Genomic DNA, 23,328 nt, shown 5'->3' with positions numbered 1-23,328 from the left:
TAAGTTTTAGTTACAAGAATACTAAAATAATAAAATAACTTTTTTCAAACTGCTTTTTTCAACAGCATCTAAAATGATACTTTTATTCACAAAAGTAATTTGAATCTTCCAAACTCAATGTCAAACAGGTACTATGTTTGATTAAGAACAATTTCCTTCATTTGTCTAGGTAAAATTCCATCATGGGGATGAGTGGTTGAGCGAAAGTTGGACCAAAGTCTTCAATTTTCTGTCCTGAACGTCTGAAGGGGACAAATAAAAGGTTAAGTACCGCAAAACCAGGTAAGTACCAGAAAACCTTCATATGCTTGAAGCTTGACATGGACCCTGCCAATTAAAATGTAGCTTAATTGGTCTTTCACCATCTTTAAGAAGTACAAGGAATGGAGAAGTTTCAATTTTGAGTCTTTGAGTCTATTCATTTTAATTTTTATCATTTTTATAGTGGAAAAAAAAATTGCTTCTTATCATGTAGTCTATCAATTATTAATAGGCCCATTTTGTTTCCATAGAAAGAGAGTATGCCATTGAATCTCAGGAATTGTATAAGCTTCCTAACTTTTCTTGGAGGGTTAAAAGAGAGAGAAAAAAGGGAAATAAAATATCAGAAATTGATTTATGCATGATCTGTCTAATTCATTTCTTTTGTACAAGACAGGTTGTTGATTTTTTTTTTCTTTTATTTGGCATGAAGGGATATTCTAACTCGAAGCCCTAACTATAAAAATAATTCTAATATCACTGGCTTAAAGCTAGTTTTATCTTAATGCATCATGTAATGTATGTTCTAACTGTGTTATCTCTCAATTTTGGCTTTGGCGGCAAATGTTGATTAAATGAAAAATAAATTAAAGTTTGTTCATTTTGTCATGTGTGTGACTTTAATAATTAATGATGTCAATAATTTATTTTATTAATGTGTTAAATAATTTATTTTTTCTAACTTGAATTATTGAATATTCATAAAAGTATAAAATATTCTCTATATCTTATAAAATCTTATAATATATAATTTTTTTTCATTCATATAAATAAATTTATCATTATGAAAAATTTTATTCTAAATATTTCTTTTATTATAAAATATTATTATTTAAAATCTAAAATTTTAATTAAATATTTTAAAATATTACACATTAATTAGATTTATTTAATAATTATTTATAAAATATATCAAATTACTAATTATAATAATATATTATTCTTCTTTTCAAGGTATTAATATATAATTAATTTTATATTTAATAATCGGATTTGAAAACTTTCAAACGCAAATTAACAGAAAATATTATTCGATTACAGCCAAAATACACTAGAAAAGCTAGCAGCCCAAACATAAAGTGCAAAGAAAAAAAAAAAAAAAAAAAGCAATCCAAATGTAGGGGGGCACTTAGAAAAATTACACAAACTCTGAAACTAAAATATTTCCATGAGGGAACGTATGGACTGTATCAAAGTGAGGATGAGGAGTATGAATGCGAATACCGTTCCGCTACCCCTCCAAAAATTGGTGAAGTATGCATGTCTCAAGGTTGCGACGGCTCGGTACCAGCAAGTCCCGTAGTGATCATTCAGCCGTTGAAAAATTGTTTCGTAACAGAAATTTGCTCTTACGATTCCACTATTCAGATCATTGAAAAGGTTGGCCACCTTTTCATTATTGCCAAGGCTATTAACAAGAACACCCTTCTCAATGAGCAAGTCCACGTCATCTTCAGTGTTGATCAGTTCATCGATGAATCTAATGTAGTTGCAGATGTAAGCTTCTGTTGGGTAGTGACACTGCTCGAAAGCCATGAGGTTCCTATATAGGCGTTCCGTGGAGTCGGAAACTTTCAAAGTTGGCATGCTCAATACTCCTCCTTCGAGCGTTATGCCAAGCGGCCACGCATCTTTATCTTCAGATGCCTTAAACATCACTCCAGCTTCATGTAACTTGGTTGCAGAAACTAGGTATCTAGCATTTTTCTTGTTTGACTTCGGAGATTGGCGACAATATTTACCAAGTTCAATGCAATGCTGGGGAGGAGGCTCGCTATTTGGTTCTTGCTTCTTGGCTGATGACGGATGTTTCTGAGATCGGTAACATCTAATCAGATCGGTGAAACGCATGGGTTGAGGAATCTTCTTTTCTTGTTGATTCTGGCCAGACTCCTCCATTTCTCGTTGATTCTGGCCGGACTGCCCTGTTTCTTGTTGATTCTGGCTGGACTCCTCTTTTGGTTGATTCTCGGGATGTTTCTGAGACCGGTAATATCTAATTAGATCAGTGAAATGCAAGGGTTTAGGGTTCTCCCCTTCTAGATTCTGGCTGGACGACTCCTTTTCTTGTTGATTCTTGGCTGATGACGGATGTTTCTGAGATCGGTAACATCTAGACAGATCAGTGAAGTGCATGGGTTGAGGGTTCTTATTTTCTTGTTGATTCTGGCTGGACTCCTTTTCTTGTTGATTCTGGCCGGACTCTACACTGCGGAAGCATTGAGTGAACCAAAAACAATATAAACAGGACCAACAATCCCGTGAAACCTCGATTTGTTCCTTCGGAACTTCAATATAATTTGAAAAATATGATTTGGTGAGTTCCAAAAAAGGAGGTTTACCCTGATAGTAATGGTTGTAAAGATCTTCAAGGATGAAATACGGTATTTGATTTTCCAGTAAAATCAAATCCTGTTTTATAACATTTCTCCGCCACGGTGTACTTACTATGAAATCTTTAGCATGTTCTTCTTCCCAGTGGTCCCTAATGAAGAGCACAATGATGAAGATAGAATCTTTTAAAATAATTTCCTCAAGCTTATCATCATCATCATCTAAATAGAGGTCTTCATAGCATTCTTTGATCTCATTTTTTCTGTTTTTAATGATGTCAAGAAACGTCTCCCGATCCCCATTATTAAGAAAATCTTTTTCATATTCCTCTTTAATCTTTTCCAGAGATTTATACTTGTCAATATTATTTCTACGAAGAGGGCCTATGGAAACTAATTGAGGAGTATAGGCCTCTTCTTTTACCTTTCTGAGCGGTTCTGGTACCTTATAGATGCAACGTACCCGCTGTCTGGAAATATCTTCGTCATTGCATGAGGCACTTGCATGGTCATGGCCACTCATCTTTCTCACCTTCATTTTTTTTTTTATCATAAAAGAAAATTATTGTTAAAAAAAATCCACCACTAATCTAGTGTTAAAAGGAAAATAGTAAAATTAAATTGCATCAGTATTTCTGTCTCTTTTATATTATATCCGTAATTATTAAAATCACTCATAAATTCAATTTATCGTGAATTATAATATAAATAAATAAATAAAATTTATATATTTAATAAGTAAATATTATTATATATTTATTCAGTATCTTAAGTTCATTATGACTCAAGTTTAAATAAGAAAAACCCTTCAATGGAAAAAATTATCAAAGCCTTAATTGCTAGAGTACAAGAACATGGCAAAATTAAAGTGAATAAAAATTAAAGCAATTGCTAAATTAAGAAACTCTATCTTTACCTAAAAGAAATGGTTGTCTGGTGGAGACTTGAGACTGCCAAAGTTCTTGGTCTTATATGCCACTGCAACTTGCCTTTGTTGCAGCTTACAATTTGCTTTCCCCAAACCTCTGTATTTATAGTTGCCTTCTCCTCTCTCACTCTACCCCGTTTGATATTGAAATTCAGCATTAAAAATATATATATTTTTTTCAATTATATTTTAATAGCAATATATTAAATAGCCCCTCTATCTCTTGGAGATTGCGAACCCCGAGAATGCTTACGTCAAACTTTCTAAATCTACTTTAATATATATATATATATATATATAACCGACCAATGAAGCATTTATCATTTTTGTCTCCACAAATTTTTTTTTTCCTTTTAAGTTCTTTTAGATAACATACAAAAATTATCTTACTTAAATTTAATTAATATTATTAAAATTTAAATTTATTTTAAATCTTATTAAAATTTATTAACTATTTAAACTCATTTTAAACTCAATTATTATTATTTAAAAAAATAATTTATATAAAAAATTATTTTAATTAATAATTTATATTTTAAATGATTATATTATTGGCAAAGATTATTTTAACTTTTATAATTTTTATGAAGTTCAAGATTTTCAAATTATTTGTTATAATTGTATCAACATATATATGGTATTATATTTTAAATTATAGTTGTGCACCACTGAGTTCACCACTCAGCAGTCAGCGATAGTTTTGCATGCTGTCGTAGGTGAAAAGAGAATAAAGCAGGTGAGTAAGCTTCCTTTAATACACATTCAGATCAGCTCCATGTATATCATAGGTATACCCATGTACATAGGTTTGATGTATACATGTAATAATATGTATGTAAATTATTTGAGGAGTTGTATAAAAACTCTTGTAAAATATTTTGGTATGTAATTAAGTGAAAATTATTGTAATGTAAATTTGATATTTCATTTACCTGAATAATTTTGTAATATTAATTTTTGAGTCTTGTAATCAATGAAACTTTTATGATGAGGTTGGTTTGAAAATGAATTGATTTGATTATTGAAATTTGAATTGTGAGATGAAATGAAGTTTATTGGAGTTGTATTTGAGAAATCATACTGGGAGTGATTTCCTTTTCAGATTTGAATAACTGTTTTCTCAAAATATAGCCGGCACTCTACTGAAATTTTAAAAATTTTTTATAACACCAGATTTTAATCGATAATTTAAATTTCACGAAAATTGATTTAAAATCCCTTGTAGTATATTTAATAGGTTAACGGTTGACGAAATAATTTCATAAAATATTTAAATTTCATTTTATATAAAATAAAATATATAAAAATTTATAAATATTAAAAATATATATTATATTTAATTAAATATTTATGTAAATAAGTTCGGATAATGAATATTCAATATGTAAAACTCGAACTCGATCCAAATCCGTCGCAAGTATTATTTTTAAAACTCAAATTCGATCAGTTCAATCAAATCAAATAACAATAAAAAATTGACCCTTTTTCTTTCCTACTTTGATTCGGTCAAAATCCGAATGATTTCAATATTGAAACAATATTGTGGACAAAAATGTCAAAATCCAAAAAGATTTTTGTGTAGATTCTTTTTAATGAACATTATCAAGTCATAATCGATATATATATGGGTGGAAAACTACTTAAATTTGACAAATTTTAATAATCTGATTTAAGTTATTTTGAATATAAAAAAAAACTTTATAATTCTATCTTTTTGGAAATATACTATCTCTATGGTATAAAGAAAAATTTAACCTATCAAATTTTAATAGAGAAACAGGTTGAATTAATAGATTTTATTGATAGAAAATTATTATTCATATTTAAAAATATAAAATCTCTAATTAAAAAAAAAATCAATAATTTTTGAATTATCAAATAATCTATTAAATACTGCAAAATATAAAAACAAAACAAAACCTTATTAAGAAAAGAAAACAAGACTCAATAATGAAGAGAGCAAGACTTAATATTGAAAATCAAATCTCAAATCTATTCCTAACAAATCCAAATATAAAAAAATAAAACCTAAATGCATTATAACTGAATATAAATATGAGGCCTATTAAAAAAATTAATTTAAATATTGAAACATATTTCTTTATATAATAATAATATTTCTATTTTATCTTTTTTAATATATACAATAAAATATTATATGATTATTTATTACAAAATAAAATATTTTATTACCTTTAAAAATTTTCTTTCTTATACTAGGGACAAAAAATAAGTTGTTATAGCGTTTATACCTACAAGGTCTTTCACCTTTCAAAACACTCATGTGTCACATATTAGTATTATAGCTACTAATAAATTCAACAATTTCTTGGCATTATTTATTTATTTATTTCAAATAAAAACAGTGGCCAATAGGAAAGAAGTCATCGTTTTAAATGTAGCATGATTAAAATTAAAGAATGGTCCCCTAAGCCCCAAGTCTAATGTAACAATTTCATTTTTGTCTCCTAATGTAAATAATCCTCATTCTGGGCCACACTGCCCTAATAAATGACTCCATGGTGTAACTCAATGACGGAGCCAGAAATTTGGTTTATGGGGCCCAATTAAAATATATAATTTGTTAATAAGTCACTTACTTAATTATTGATTGAAGAGATTAATTAACTAATGATGATAATTTTATATTGTTAACTATAGAATCATTTCATAATTACAAAACAAAAACATTCAATAAATATAATAATAAAAATAAATGTTTTAATTTAAAAAAAATGATTTGCTAAAAATTAAATAGAATTGATACTTGTTAAAAAATATAATGAATGATTAATATGGTGAATTGCTACATCTAAAATATACTGATGGCCTAATATTAAAAAAATTGTCTAATTTATCTCTTTTTTTTTTTCTTTAAATTATGAAAAGCAAATTCAATTAAAATTATAGATTAAATAAAATAAATGACATAGTTAAACTTCTAATATTACGAAAGAATTTTTTTTCTTTAACTTGAATATGAAGACATTTTAGCAAGGAAAAAAAATCTAAAATGGTAATGAGATTACAAGAAAAAAATTAGTAATGTTTTAAATTGATAAAAAAATAATGAGAGAATTATATTAGACTTTACTTTAATGGTATTGTCTAATAATTTAAATTTTAAAGAATAAAAATTAGTGATTGTGTATTTATTGATAAGAAAAATGATAAAATAAAATTAAAGAACAATACAAGGCCAAGAGATAATAATGATTTAAATTTTTTTTTAAATTAAAAATAAATTTTATTTTGATGACTACTAAATTATATTTATAAAAAAAATAAATATTTATCAAATTTTATTTTTCAGTGGAGCATATTTACTGTTGATTGACTAATTGAAGTGCTATTTTTATATCTTTTCTATTTTGGTTTTTATTAAAATTACCTTGTAAAAAAATGCAATATTATATGGTGCTTTATTTTTTATTTGTAAGTGGAAGTATTTATTTTTCTAGTTTTAGAAATTTTTATGTCTTGAGTTCGAATATTAATTAAAATTAAATATATTAAAAAATAAAAATTATTTATTTTTTCTTTAAAAATATGTAACCAATAGTATTTATCCTTGAAAAATTTTGAAGTAGAAAAATAAATGAGTCTAGTGTTTTAAATAAGAGCTTTGTTCATGAAAGATAATTTTTTTATTTCTATTAAATAAAATAAAATTAAATATTTCACTATAATTTTTTATTATCATATTTTTTCTTGCACTAGCGACAGAAAATAAGTTGTTACAGAGTTTACACCTATGAAATCTTTCACATTTCAAGACACACTAATTAATTTGATATGTCACAGATTAGATTTAATTAAGTAAAAGCATTGCCACGATCTAATATTACAAGAATTCAACGAAGACTTGTGTGCATTTGATAATTGTTAGAGACATTAAATATTATTTTATCGTCTATTTAATAATTTTCTTTGTTAACTTTCTACCTCAGATGTTTTCTAATATGACATCTGACAACTTATTTGACCAAGGCACTTAGAAATTTTTTTTTTCTTTAGTAATTAAAAGTTTAGCGGAGAGAGACTCCAGTTGGGAGTAAGGATATACCACCAACAGTGATAGAGCCAGAAATTTTAATTTGTGGAATCAATTCATTTACACATAAATATATATAATTTAAAAAAATATTATAATTGTTGTTCACAGATTTTCATAATTTAAAAGCGTTAAAAAAAATTTTAATGCGTCTATATAATTAAGAGTTTTCTTTCAATAAGAAATTTAATAAATACGTAAATGCAATTATATTAAAATAATCTCAAAGTAAATGGATTAAAACAAAATAAAAATTTTAATACATATTAAATTGATATGAAACTAAATATATTAAAATAATTTGTACATGATTGATTTATTAAAATTTATGAAATAAAATAATATCCATAAAATGAAATGAAGAGGAATTTTAGTAATTTATCGAATTCAAAAATTACAAACTAATTTTCAGTCAACAAAAGTAAAATAATAACTTTTGCTGCTTAATTTTTCGAGAAAAATCCAACAAATCTTAGAGGGGTTGTGTTAAATTTTTGATAATGAAATGATATGAACCGAGTAGCTCCTCCTTTGAAAATTTTAAGTATTTTGTAGGATCAAAATTTTTAATTTTATGGATTCAAAGTAAGTCAATAATATAAAATATATATGAAAAAAAAAATTTAGTGGGGTCAAATGCATGCCATGCTGCCATTGACCACCAACCTCACTAAAGAGTTACAATAAAATTTGTAGATTACCTACTAAGGAGGACAATGAATAGGATTTGAACTCTCAACTTAATAATAATACTAAGTCTTACCAATCCAACTAACCTTTGTTGATAAAATTTAAATTTTATAATTGCTTGCTCCTCTTATCAATCAAATTGCTATATAAATACTTTAAAATCTTATCCTTATCTACCGACACACTACACTCATAAAAGATTTCATGGTGTATCAATGGAATTGGTACGTGTTGTGTATTGCAAAAAAACATGTAAACTGTAAAGAAAAAAAGTAAATATACAAAACAATAATATTTACGTGGTTTATCCTCTCAACATAGAGCTACATCCACGAGTATGCCATCTTCTACTATAAATAATAACAAATCATCAATTACAAACTCCAACCTATACTATCCATCAACCCAATTACACCCAAAAGAACCCACACTATATCAAACTGCTCATAATAAATATATTAGTTAGTCCCTCTTAGTCTCCTATAGATATAACATAATATATTTACTATTTTAACTGTTACATCACAAAGAGTGTTTTCAACTATATAGGCAAGAGCCCTCTCACCAATGGAGAAAAATTACTCTCTCTTAAATTTTATGCCTTTTCTCCACTTTAGGCAGAAGTCTCTTTCCCTTTATGGGACTACAATAGGTAGGAGCCCCTCATCAATGGGCAAAGCTAAATCCTCTGCAATTGACAAAACCCCTCGCTACAATGGGTGATAGTCTCACTCTATGAGATGAAAGATAAATAACTTTTTTACCATTCTCCTTTATATAGTGTTAATTTTCTTAATTCTAATCTGATTAGAAGTCCCACTCAATTTAGGAATAACACCAAAATAAGAGTTGTACTTATATAGAAAAAGGTCTCTTCCAAATCTCACTAGGATTTTGAGTCATAATTCTAATAGTATAAGAAGTAGAAAATTTTGTATCTTTTAAGTAAAGTCAAATGTTTAATCCTTGTGAATGGAAAAATCCCTCTTGGGGGTACTTTTTTAATTTCCTAAAATATAAAATTATTTTATTAATATTCTTGTTATTCCATAGCCTCCTTAGTGTTTTAAGATACCTCACTATCCAGTATTATTTTCATTATAGAGCTCTTCACTATCTTTACAATGTATGCATTCAAATGGGTAAAAAATAGGTGTCTATGGTAATGAGTTATATATATATATATATATATTAGCTTAATCAATTTTGTTAGCATTGAAATTTATAATGAGTCTTTCCAGCGCAAGCAAGCTTAGCCCAATAAACTACAAGATACCTATAATTTACTTAAAAAAAAAAAACTCATGGTGTAAGTGTAACAACTCGGTCGCTGTGGAAATAAAATTTCTTTTTATAATCTCATCTTGAAGATCGGTGTCATCCTTTTGTAATGGTTTTGTAGGATTTGTTGCATTAAATCTTGTTTGGTTTATGGTAAAAAAGTTGTTTTCCTTTAAAAAAATAGTAAAAAAGATGGTTAGATCCTTTTTTGAAAATAAATTTTACTTTGATCGCTATCAAAACAAATATTAAAAAGATAAATATTGATTAAATTTTATTTTTGAGTGGAGCATATTTAATGTTGATTGGCCAATTGAAGGGCTAATTAACTCGATCTCTATCTACGTTTATACCTTGTCTATTTTGGTTTACATTAAAATTATCTTATAAAAATATACAACGTTTCGAATAAGATAAGAGTAAGACGCTTTATTTTTATTTGTAAACAAAAGTATTTATTTTTTGTATTTGAATTATTTTTAAAATTATAAGGTTTCTATTTTTTTAAGAAAGAGATTAGAGGAGTGGAGACTTAGATTTAAATCTATTAAGTGAGTAACATAATTTTAATCGCTGAACCTAACTCTACTAGGTTGATATGTGATAATCAAATTATTTTTTTAAATCACCTTAGATCCAATTTTTGATGAGAGAACAAAACACATAGATCAAGATGGATTATCACTTTATTAGACCAAAGATTAAATTCGGATATTTCCTTATTTGTTTTGTTAATTTAAATGATTTCCTAATCGTCGCCTCCTAAGCTAGTCGAAGACCTTCCAAAACAGTCCAAGTCCCAGTCGCCACAATCGAACACTTCCCCAGCGTAACCATAAAGCCTTTCACTCATTTGTGGGAATAGTATATATGAGGTGAGATATTCTTTCAAATATACACTGAATTTAAAAGTTTTTAATAAGTTATAAAAGTTGCTCATATTGCAGCGGATTAATAAATTATTATTTTTAAAATAATAATTAACAATAAAATATTAAAATTATTTTTATTCTTTTTTTAATAAGAGTCAGTCTACTGATGTGGCCCAACCGCAAGTGCACGAGTCGTACAAGTAATATAAAAAAGATATCGTTCCCTCGAAGAGTTGTGTTAATGATTGAGTTTTTGATATAAAAATTGACTAATTTAAGCTAATTTTGTAAATCAAGTGAATGATTGAAATAATTAAGGATGTAAAATCTATTTATGCAAAATCAACAATCTAATTATTAATATAAATGATTCAACTTAAGCAGCAATGAGCAAATTGAAATATGGTAAACAATTAAATTCAATTAACAATTAACAATATTAAAAAGGGCGATTCCAGAGTTTGTGGAATCATATTTAAGCTATTTTTGAATTTTTAAATTGGTTATCCAATCTTATGGAAATTATGGATTTTAAGGAGATTAATTCTTAAATCCTTTAAATATCCTTTCGAGTGAGACAAAGAGTGTCTTAGTTAACTTAATCCTACTTTCGTAGAGTTAAAATTAATCAAGACCTATTAGGTTCCTTAATTAATATGTAAATCCTTTTAATACTTAGTCTATTTCTAGATCTAAATTAATTAAGTTCAATTTTTTGATTATCTATCATAGAATTTTCTCCTTTCGGTGCTTTAACCATGGATTAAGAATAATACTTAATAGGATCCTACAGTAAGCATGTAATTAGGCACACAAGAAATAGATAAATCCTCATAAAAACTATAAAATATGGATTACCCAATCAAAATCTACAAAATATCTTAAATATTATATCCCAACTCCATAATCTATGAAAAACAACTCACTATCCATAATTATTACAAGAGATTCTGAGTAAATATGGAAATAGAACTTGAAAATATACTAAGAATTAAGAAACCCAATACAAGAAAGGTAGAAAAATGGTGAAGAAAAGAAGAAGAATCCAAATGTGTTCCAAAAATGGAAAGTGATGCTCCTTGCTCTGTTTTTTAACGTTTCCTTTGCCGCTTCCCACTTTTCTTCTTCTTTCTTCCCTCTTCTTCTTGCTAAAATGAGATAAGGACACTATTTCTATTTTTCTAACAAGTAACCCTAAAATGGTATGTTTGAGGTGAAGATTCACGTGTGAAAATCTTTCTGTCAGCTCATTATAAAGAATTGCACAAGTTATGCAAGTTTCTTATGCAGATTTTATGCAATTTTGGTGGTTCCAGGTGCTTTCCGTGATATTGTATAAGTTATGCAGACTAGTTGTGCAGATTTTTCAAGCCTTGGAGTCCTCCGTGAAACTACATAAGTGGGCTGCATAAGTTATGCAGCTGGTTATGCAAGTTTCGGCAGGTTTGGGAGCTTTTTCTGTGAAGCTGCATAAGTGAGGAGTGAGATTATATAAGTTATGCGGCAAGTTATGCAGTTTTCTGTGAAGCTGCATAAGCAGGGCGTGAATCAGCATAAGTCATGCAGTATATTATGTAGGTTTCGGCAGGCTCACAATTTACTTCTTCTCCCTATGCAGAAGGTTACGCAGACTTTGGTAATTTTGCTTTCTTCAACTTTCAAGCTTTATTTTGATATTTTTGGCTCCAAGAATCACTCTTCACTAGCACAATTACTTTTTAATCTCTCAAAAATACCATTTTTACCTACGAAATAAAGCAAATTATAAATTAACCTAAAAATTGATAATTATGAAAAATTACCTAAATAATTAGTAAAATTAGCTAAAAGTGACTAACAAATAAATGAAATGGTCATGAAATTTAAACTAAATGACTATGCATATCATCTACTGAATGCTTTCTTTACACTTTTATCATAGATAGGAATGACAACAAATTAAATATTTATAGATATTTAATCCGACAAGTCGGATTTAAGGAATAATGTTTATAGATATTTAATAATAATTAATTAAATGTGAAATATATGTTTTTTAAAATATATTTATAAATTTCTATATATTATATTTTAAATAAAGAGAATTTAAATATTTTATAAAATTGTTAGATTTTAAAATGTAAATTATTAATAAAAATATATTTTTATTTAAATTATTAATTAAAATATATAAAATTAAATTAATTTTAATATTTTCAAGTAATAATAATTGAGTTTGGTAAATTTTGATCGAATTTATAACTGGTTCAAATAGTAAGAATATTAATAGAATTTAAGTTATAATAGAATGATTTTTTTAGATACCCTACCCATTGCTATCTCTAATCACACGTCCCCCCCTTTGAAAACACCTTTTCCTTTTTTATTTTATTTTATTTTATTTTTAATACTATTTAGCTTTTTATCTTGCTTTTTTTATCTTTTGCTTTTTTTTTAATATAATTAAACTTATTCAATATTTATATAAAAGATAATACTATTTAAATATTTTCATACAATTCAAATAAAATATAATTAAATTACGAATCCAATATAAAAAATATTTTTATTTTTTATTAGTAAATATTTTAGTAATATTTAAATTATAAAATACAATTTTTAGTGAATAATAAATCAGAAATAATCTATAACATCATTATTAAAATAAATAATACAAATTATAGTATTGCAATATTAATTTCATTTTATTGCAATCAATTTTACTTTATATATAACAAAACTCAAATTTGAGTTCTATTCCGAAAACAATATCATAAAAACTTTACTAGGTGTTTTTTTTTCCCTCAATTTTCTTATTTCAATTGCCTAAACTTTCCAGTTTTTACCTTTTATATTTTTTGGCAAGATTTAATTTATTTTTTTTTCTAATTTAATTGTTTTTAATATATATAATAATTATAATGAATATTGGAATTGAGACTTTTTTTATACAAAATTATATATAATTATTTACTTTAATCTATTAATTTATAAAATTATAACACTATAATTTTTTTTATCAAATCATTTTATTTATCAATAATATTATAAAACATTAATAATAAGAAATTATACTCGCAGCATCGCGTGACATTGTAACTTGTTTGAAAAAGTCGTGACCTATGTAATGGTGAAATGAAAGTCGATGCCAGAAAGAAGCCACCAAACTCATCTACATAGATAAGTTTCAGCTCATAGTTCTATGGGGAGCAACGGCAAGGCCCATCATCATTAACCCAATTCAAAACTGGCGCTCCTTCTCTATAGCCAGCTGCGCCCTGCACACTCTCTACCATTTCCATTCCAGGTTTCTTTGAACTGACCAACATCTCATATACCTTCAACTGGTTTTTAGCTATCTCTGATCTTAAAAGTCCACCCAAATGCACCAAAATGCTTCTGAACTTGGCTTCATGAATGGCGCACTCACCACTCTCCGATTCTTCAAGATGAGAAAATCAACGGCCATTATTCACCCAGGTGAGTCCTCGATCCTCCTCCACCTCCGCCTTGATCATCCCTTTCTAAAAAGACCCATTTCCTCCTTCTCAATCGCCCTTCTTCCGGTAGACCCTGACCCACCTGATATCTCCTCCCAGCTTCTCTCTATTCTCTCCCATCCAAATTGGCAAAAACATCCCGCCCTTCGCAACCTACTTCCGAGCATTTCTCCATCCCATGTATCCTCTCTTTCAGCAGTAATCCAAATCTTGATCCCCAAATCGCCCTCAGTTTTCAATTTTTAGCTTGAGAACCTGGGTTTAAACATAGCGTCCAATCCCATTCCCTGCTTTTAGACACTTTGATTAGGAATAAGTTTTTTGGTGTGTCTGAGAAAATCCGTATTTCCATGATTAAAGCTTGCATTTCCATTGATGATATTAGGTTCACATTAGAATTTTTTAAGGGAAATGAATAGGGATGATAATGAACATAAGTTTAAACTCAGTATTAGGACCAATATTGAACTACTAATGATGTCATCGAGGTTTCTAATGATTGATAAAATGAAGAGAGTTTATGCACAGGTGCTGAGTGATATGCTTGTGCCCAATATATATACATTAAACACTATGGTTAATGCGTATTGTAAGATGGGTAATGTAGTTGAGGCTGATTTATATGTGAGTAAGATTTTGTAGGCGGGTTTAAGGTCAGATACCTTTACTTATACTTCTTTGACATTGGGGCATTGCAGGAATAAAGATGTAAATTGTGCATATAGTGTTTTTAAGTTGATGCTGAAGAAGGGTTGTCGAAGAATTGAGGTTTCATACACAAACCTCATACATGGGCTCTGTGAGGCTGGAAGGGTTGATGAGGGTATTAGTTTGTTTAAGAAGACGAAGGAGGATGATTGTTATCCAACTGTAAGTACATATACAGTGATTATAGATGCATTGTTTGAAAATTATAGGAAGTTTGAGGCTATAAATTTGTTTAATGAGATGAGGAACAGAGGTTGTGAGCCAAATGTTCACACTTACACTGTGATGATTGATGCTATGTGTAAAGAAAGAAAGTTTGATGAGAGTAGAAGAATGCTAAGTGAGATGATGCAGAAAGGTTTGGTTCCCAGTGTGACTACATACAATGCTCTGATTGATGGGTATTGCAAGGAGGCGATGATGGAGTCTGCACAGGAAATTTTGGATTTGATGAACTCAAATAACTGTAGCCCGAATGAGCGTACATACAATGAATTGATATGTGGTTTTTGCAAAAGGAAAAATGTGCACAAAGCAATGTCATTGCTTAGTAAAATGGTCGAGCATAGGCTGACACCAAACCAGGTTACATATGATTCATTAATACATGGGCAGTGTAAAGTAGGTCATTTGGATATTGCTTCTAGGTTGCTTGAAATGATGAAGGAAAATGGTATGGTTCCTAACCAGTGGATTTACAACGTTTTTATAGACGCTCTGTGTAAAAATAATAGGATAGAAGAAGCTCGTGTTTTATTCAATTCTCTCAAGGATAAAGGCATAAAGGCAAATGAAGTGATTTACACTGCTTTAATTGATGGATACTGCAAAGCTGGAATGATAGATGATGCTGGTTCTTTGCTAGAAATAATGCTTACTGAGGGCTGTTTGCCCAACTCATCCACTTATAATGCCCTTATAGATGGGCTGTGAGGAAAGTTAAAAAAGCATTGTTATTGTTGGAAAATATGGTACAGAAGGGTGTGAGGGCCACAGTTTCTACGTATACAAGTTTTATTATAGCAATGTTGAAAGAGGGTGATTTTCACCATGCTCATAGGCTTTTTGCTCAAATGATTTCGTTAGGAATCCAACCTGATGAGTTTATTTACACTGCATTTATTCATTCATATTGTGTCACCGGGAACTTAAAAGAGGCAGAGGATATGATGGCTAGGATGGTTGAAAGAGGTGTTATGCCTGATGCACTGACTTACACATTGTTCATTGATGCATATGGATGCTTGGGATTATTACATCAAGCATTTGATGTTCTTAAGCGCATGTTTGATACTGGTTGTGATCCCTCTCATCATACTTATTCTTTTTTAATCAAGCATCTTTCAAAGAAAAAGCTAATAAAGGAAAACAACAATGCTGGAGAACTTGATTTGGTTCCAAATGTCTCTTTCGTAGATGTTGCTGATGTGTGGAAGACCATGGAATTTGAAACTGCTATGGAGCGTTTTTGAGAAAATGCTGGAACATGGTTGTTCACCTAATGCTAACACGTACGGGAAGCTTATTATAGGACTTTGCAAAGTGGGCCGCATGGGAGTGGCCCAGAGGTTATTTGATCATATGCGTGAACGAGGAATATGTCCTAGTGAAGATATTTATAATTCTCTTCTCAACTGTTGCTGTGAACTTGGAATGTATGGTGATGCGGTGAGACTGGCAGATGCTGTGATAGAGTGTGGTCATTTAAAATTTCTAGAGTCTTTGAAATCACTTGTATGTGGGCTATATGATAAAGGGAACAAAGAGAAGGCTAAAGCAGTTTTCTGTAATTTGCTTCATTTTGGTTATAATGATGATGAAGTAGCTTGGAAAATTCTCATTGATGGCTTACTTAAGATGGGCCTTGCTGATGTACGCTCTGAATTACTGAGCATCATTGAGACAGAGGGTTGCCAGATTCATCCACAAACATACAGAATGTTAATTGAAGGACTTGATGGGACTAATTCTTGATATCCTTTCTATTGAAATTGTTTCATTCTGGATAGTGTTATCAGGCGAAAGGCGACACTAAGGCGAAAAGAGACTTTATGGCCTTAGGCGAGAGGCGAAACGCGAGGCGAGGCCTTTTCGAAGCAAGACACTATAGTCTAAATTGTCTAAATTATATATATGTGTGTACTTATAACATAAAATTCATACTTTTAACTAGTTTGTTATATAAAAAAAATGCATATTGAAAAGAAAAGAAAAACATTATTTACATTATGTCTATATGTAAGATAACAGAAATTGAAAATTGTGTATACCTGCATTTTCAGCTTAAGTAAAAGACAAAAGTGTGGCTGTAAAATTAAAACTCATAGTATAAGCAATAATATAAATAACAATAAGAGATGTTAATATATATATATATATATATAAGAAATTGTGCATGCCTACATTTCCAACATAAACACAAGATAAAAGTTGATATTATAAAATTAAAATTCATAACATAAGTAACAATACTAATAATAATAATAAAAGTTGTTGAATCATAAAATGGGACATGCAAATTCTAGAAGTTCAAACTTTAATAAATAGAAATAATTCATAAGTCGTAACAATCCAAATGCAACAAGTACATAAAAAAAAAGAAAAAAAAAACTTGTAACTAAAATTATTCGTCATCAAGATTTCCAAAATCATCTTCTTTTTCAACAGCTTCCATCACAAATTCTTCCTCCTCTTCAACATTATCAACTTGTGAAGAGGATGCATCTCTCATTGAATGAGACCCTCGAAATGATGGAGTTTCAACTGGTGTTGATCTTGCAACCGATCTCGATTAATAACGAGATTCAGAAACTCCAATCGCCCTACCAACATCACCTCAAGTCAACACATCATCCATGAAAACAAGAGTATCATCATCATCATCCCCATCTCCTTTTTCTAATTGACCAAGCAACCACTCATTACTATCAATATTTGCCAAATCAATTGGCGTGGCGATATCTCCAAAGATGTACCGGTGTAGCAAAGCTCTGTTGTACTTCACATAAACTAATTTGTCCAATCGTTCTTGAAATAGCCGATTTGTTTTCTTATTATGAAGCTGTCATTAATTTTATAGTAACAAATAAGTTAAACTTTAAATTGAAAAGGTTCAAAATAAAATAACAAAAATATTATATTTAATATATATATATTTTTTTATTTACATGCTCAAATACACTCCAATTTCTCTCACAACCACTTACACCACATGTGAGACTGAAAACCTTTATGGCAAAGTTTTGTAGGTTTGGAGTTGAAGAGCTATATATTTTCTGCCAAATAGCTATTAAAATATAGAATCGATGATTGTTAAACTCAAATTCATAATATAATTTAATGAATGAGGTAGATGAAAAATTAATAAGAATATAAATTAATAACCTGGAGATTTAGTTGTTCTTCCTCTAATAGTAGAAGGATAACTAAAGGTCCCTATAGTTGCCTTGTACTTCTCAATTTCACCAATAATCAAGTCAACTTTTGTTGAATCTTGTTACATTTTATGAATGCACGAAAGCAAGCCTGAATTCACTTCTTTATCATGCTCAATTCTCATCTTGTTTGGATAAAAAAATTCAAGATTTAAGAAATATCCGGCAGCATGCAAAGGACGATGCAATTAAACTGACCATCTTGCATCAATAATCTCAAAAATATGCTTGTATTTCTCTTCATTGCTATTGAATGAGTTGACAATGGTTTTTTTAGCCCTATCCATAGCTTCATAAATATATCCCATGGCTGGTTTCTTTTCATTATCAATCAGTCAAAGCCCACGAATAAGGGGACCATAAACTTTAAGAGCATATACAACATGATTCCAGAAGGCAGGACTCAAAATTGTTCTTTCACACTTTTTGCCTTTCACCTCTTTAGCCCATTTACTAGTTGTCTAGTTCTCTGAAGTAAACATTTTTCTAATGTTGGCCTTCTGCAGGTGAATCCTTCTCAATGTAATAAAAGCAGTAGCAAATCTACTTTGCCCTGGCCTTAGCAATTCTACTCCTTTAGTAAAATTCGGCAACATATTTAAAACTCCTGAAAAGCCATATATGAAACCAGTAAGCTCAACAACTTTGCGCAATGTTTCATTGAAAACCCTTATGTTAAAAATATCTTCCAACATCAAATCTATACAATGGGCTGCATATGAAGTCCAGGATAGATGGGAAAATTTGCTTCCAATATTCTCCCTGTCATAAACAAATAGATAATTCATTTTACTAATAATAAAAATAAATAAACAAATAGATTTTTCTTTAATAGATAATATTAAATAAAAACTTTACTTGTTGCAACATTATTTGATGCATTATCTGTAACAACTTGAACCTCTATTACAGGACCAATTTCCATCAATTCTTTCTCAATCAAATTAGTCAACAATACTACTGTCTTTGATTCATCACTAGCATTAACTGATTTAATAAACACACTTCCTTTTGAGCTATTAACTAAGAAATTAATCAATATTCCCCCTTTTCTATTCGTCCATCCATCACACAATAATGAACATCCGTAATTTGTCCATTCTTCTTTATGAGACTGAAGAAGTTCACTTGTGGTTTGCACTTTCTTGTTAAGTAACCTAACTCTAACCTCATGATAACTTGGAGGTTTCATTTCCCTTCCATAATTTCCTATATCTTGAATCATTTCTCCAAAACTATCATAATTCATAGCATTAAAAGCTATTCCTACATCATACATCTATTGTGCTATGGCAACACAAACACGCTCCCTTAACTCCTTCTTAGCTGGATTATTTTTATCAATAGTTTCCCATAACAGCTGGTTTGGGAGAAAAATAAGCATTAATAGGCCCTTTGTTATTTTGTTGTTGTAGAACTTTTGCTCTTTTTAAAGCACTAGTACCACTACCATGAATTATTTCCCTTTGTTTTCCACTATCAATTTCTTCCACCACATTATCCTCTTTCTCATTTTCATCAATTCCTAGTATTTCCACATCCTCAAATTCAATCAGTCTTTCCATATTCATGATTGATTTTTGCTCCTTTTTTTTTTTTTTTTTTTTTTTTTTTACTAATGAAGTCTTGCATTTGACTTCTCACATCTTCTGGACATTTTGGATAACGAACTACATTTGTATAACCTCCAGCAAGGTGTTGTTTAATTCTATTGACTCCCACTTTATAAACTTTCATACAATAAATGCACTGAAGATCATTCATATTATTTTCATTAACTTGAATCACATGTGCTCATCTTGGGTCCGTTCTTTTACTGCTAGTAGAAGATTCAGTTGTATTACACTTATTACTCATGATCTAACCAAAAAAAAAAAAGATAAAAAGTCACATAATTAAAAAGCAACAAAACAACACTATAAAGGTTGTGCTATCTCCATTCAATACTAGCAACAAAAGCAATAAATATAAGAAAATATGAAATTAAAGCAACAACTATAAATTCAAGCAAATAAGAAATTAAAATATTAGACATATTATTCTTTTTAATAATTTGCATAATTATACATCATGCTATATTGATATATTTCAAAAGCATTTATAATACTAACAATAATCAACATAGAGAAGCAAATTACAAATTAATTAATTAAGCAATAATTCTCAATACTTTCCCAAACTCCCCATTCAAGCAAATAAGAAATTAAAATATTAAACATTTGATTTTTTTTCATAAATTAGCATAATTATACATCATGCTATATTGGTATATTTCAAAAGCATTTATAATACTAACAATAATCAACATAGAGAAGCAAATTACAAATTAATTAATTAATTAAACAATGATTCTCAATACTTTCCATAACTCCCAATTCAAGCAAATAAGAAATTAAAATATTAAACATTTGATTTTTTCAAATATTTGCATAATTATACATTATGCTATTTTGGTATATTTCAAAAGCATTTATAATACTAACAATAATGCAACATAGAGAAGCAAATTACAAATTAATTAATTAAATCAATAATTCTCAATTCTTCCCCAAACTCCCAATTCAAGCAAATAACAAATTAAAATATTAAACATTTGATTTTTTTCAATAATTTGCATAATTATAGATCATGCTATATTGGTATATTTCAAAAGCATTTATAATACTAACAATAATGCAACATAGAGAAGCAAATTACAAATTAATTAATTAAATCAATAATTCTCAACTATTCCCCAAACTCCCAATTCAAGCAAATAACAAATTAAAATATTAAACATTTGATTTTTTTCAATAATTTGCATAATTATAGATCATGCTATATTGGTATATTTCAAAAGCATTTATAATACTAACAATAATGCAACATAGAGAAGCAAATTACAAATTAAGTAATTAAAGCATAATTCTCAATTCTCCCCCAAACTCCCAATTCAAGCAAATAAGAAATTAAAATGTTAAACATTTAATAAATAAACAATAATTTGCATAATAAGAAATTACAATTTACACATTAAGAGCATTAATACTCATTTAATAAAAACATATCACATAATCACAATCACAATACCCATTTAATTAACATATCACATAATACCCATTTAATAATAAAATTACATCACACTAAATTTTTAATAAATTTAAGTATTTAACCAAAAAAAATCTGGACCTTGTAAAAAATCGGGCATCATAACGATATGTGATGGAGGCATGGAGCAGAGCAGAAAAGAGAAAAAAAAAAGAAAAGAAGAAGAGTAGATTGATCACAGCAGTGAGAGGAGCAGATTGATCGCAGCAGTGAGAGAAGAACTGCAGATGAGAGAGAGAGAGAGACAGAGGGACAACATACCTGGTTACTGTGGCGCGCGATGCTCTGTTCTTTGTTTTCTTGTAATCACTAGGAAGGATCGTCTTGGTGGCTCACTGGCTTGTTGGCTTCTTGCAATCAGGTAAGTGACAATAGGTTTTAGGGTTTCATTTATTTCTCCTCTGTTAAGAATAATAAAAAATTTTTTTGAAAAATATCTCGATACTTTCACAAGGGGGCACCTCGTGGCCTCGTGGCCTAGTCGCCTCTTGGTTTCGAGGCGACCGCCTCTTTGAAGTTGCCTTGCCTTAGCTTGGGGAGTTGCAGCATCCTCACCTCTCGACTCGCTTGGCATCTCTTCTTGCCTTTTACAACACTGATTTTGGAGAAAAAGGCCTTTCCGTTCCAAGTTGAATATGGAGGCTAATGTATAAAATTGGAATTTCATATTCTTTTGGCACACAATCTCCAAATGTATTACTTGGGATTTATCGGTTTTAAGAATCTATAATAGCCTACCGAGGAGGGAGCATCGATTTTATGGGACAAATAATATAGCAGTAGAACTCAGTAAACAAAGGAAAGGAAATATTAGATGACTGTCAGCAGGCAAGTGATCACTAACCTTCTAAAGTTTCATTTTTTTTCTTCATTTCTTTTACTTGCATAAAATCATATTTCTAAAAGAATACTATAAAAAGAAACTAAATTGGAGGAGTAATTAACTTAGTTTTACCAACATATATTGATGTATTGTGTTCTTGGCGTGATAGTGCAAACACATGCATAAATGATTAATTTAGGCTACAAATTTTTTATCAGTAAATAAATAGTGCATTGAGCATTGTTACATTATTTTCTTTGTTGATTGAATTAAAAGAAAATGAAACAAAAACACATAATATGTTTTAAGTTTATTTATTAAGTTCTTTACTTTAGAGTTAGTACCATTTGATGGAAACTTTTATTGTTGTTGAGCTTGGTTGTTCGCAGTTGCAAAGTTGGGCATTTGCAATTTTCATGACTTTGAGTTCTTAGAATTCCATTTGGACATAAACTTTTGATGGGTGTCAAATCCACCGGAAATTAAATTAACTGAAATTACCAACTATAAAATATTTTCAGTAGCAAATGGTAAGTCCAGGTCGAACCCTAGAGACTGAATTATTGGATTTTCATGCACTTGTGTAATGGGAAACGGAAAAGACAAAGATTGGGGGGTTTTGTAAAACAAAATTAGAAGAAATCAGAAATTCAAGAACTAAATATGAAAATCTCAATTTAAACAAACTTCAGTCCAAGGTAATTCTCATTCCAATCCATTGATTTGATCATAGACAAAAGACATACCATTATCTCTTATTGAATACTTAACGCAGATTTACTAAATAGTGAGGTAAACCCCTAACTTCCCTGTACTCATCAATTCAAGCCCAGCACTCTTATTAACTCTAATTATTAACTGAGTTGGTATTAAGCAATCCTCATCAAATTAATAACTGCTTTGAGAAAAGGAAGTAGTTAAGCTGAATAATAATTTATGAAGCATAAATCATTTAATCCATTCTATTGTTTCCTTAGGTTATTATCAAAAACTGGGATCATAATCAATAAAACCTAATTGCCACTTATGTTCAATCTTACACAACAATTACGGATTATGAAGATAAACTAGCAATTGATCTCATCAAACAATCAACTAATAGGCCTTTTTAGCAAATCATTCAATAGATCAAAGACAAATAAATCAAAAAACAATAGATATTCAAAAAGACATAAATTAAATTAAGAACCTGGTCTCACAAATCAAGCAAAAGAACTTGAATCCCTTGAACTAAAAGAAAAACTTAGCCACTCATGGCTTACAGAAAAATAAAAGAAAAACTAAAGAAGAATTCTAAAAGATGAATTGAGAGGCTACTGAATGATTTTTGGAGGCGTCTTTGGATGCCATAAGACAGCTGCTCTCTCTTCTATTTATA

General features: G+C 29.1%; 1 protein-coding gene and 1 pseudogene across 2 annotated transcripts in view; one reads left to right on the top strand and one right to left on the bottom strand.

Moving 5' to 3' along the window:
* Positions 1–1,351: 1,351 nt before the first annotated feature.
* LOC110650912 (UPF0481 protein At3g47200) overlaps positions 1,352–23,328 on the bottom strand; it is a 51,924-nt gene continuing 29,947 nt past the window's right edge. The window contains exons 1-2 of one of the 2 annotated variants that reach the window (XM_058154371.1): positions 3,511–3,642; positions 1,352–3,126 (exon numbers count right to left, since the gene is read on the bottom strand). In XM_058154371.1, the coding sequence (XP_058010354.1) occupies positions 1,417–3,117 (1,701 nt within the window). In that variant the 5' untranslated portion in view covers positions 3,118–3,126; positions 3,511–3,642 and the 3' untranslated portion in view covers positions 1,352–1,416. Of the gene's footprint in view, positions 3,127–3,510; positions 3,643–23,328 lie in introns of those variants that run through there. The other variant, XM_058154372.1, reaches the window with a different exon arrangement.
* On the top strand, positions 13,572–16,826 carry LOC110632694 (pentatricopeptide repeat-containing protein At5g65560-like; annotated as a pseudogene).

This window comes from Hevea brasiliensis, chromosome 10, assembly GCF_030052815.1.
Source record: "Hevea brasiliensis isolate MT/VB/25A 57/8 chromosome 10, ASM3005281v1, whole genome shotgun sequence".
NCBI classification, from domain to species: Eukaryota; Viridiplantae; Streptophyta; class Magnoliopsida; order Malpighiales; family Euphorbiaceae; genus Hevea; species Hevea brasiliensis.
Note: the sequence above shows the minus strand (reverse complement) of the source record. Positions and strands in the feature narration are given on the sequence as shown.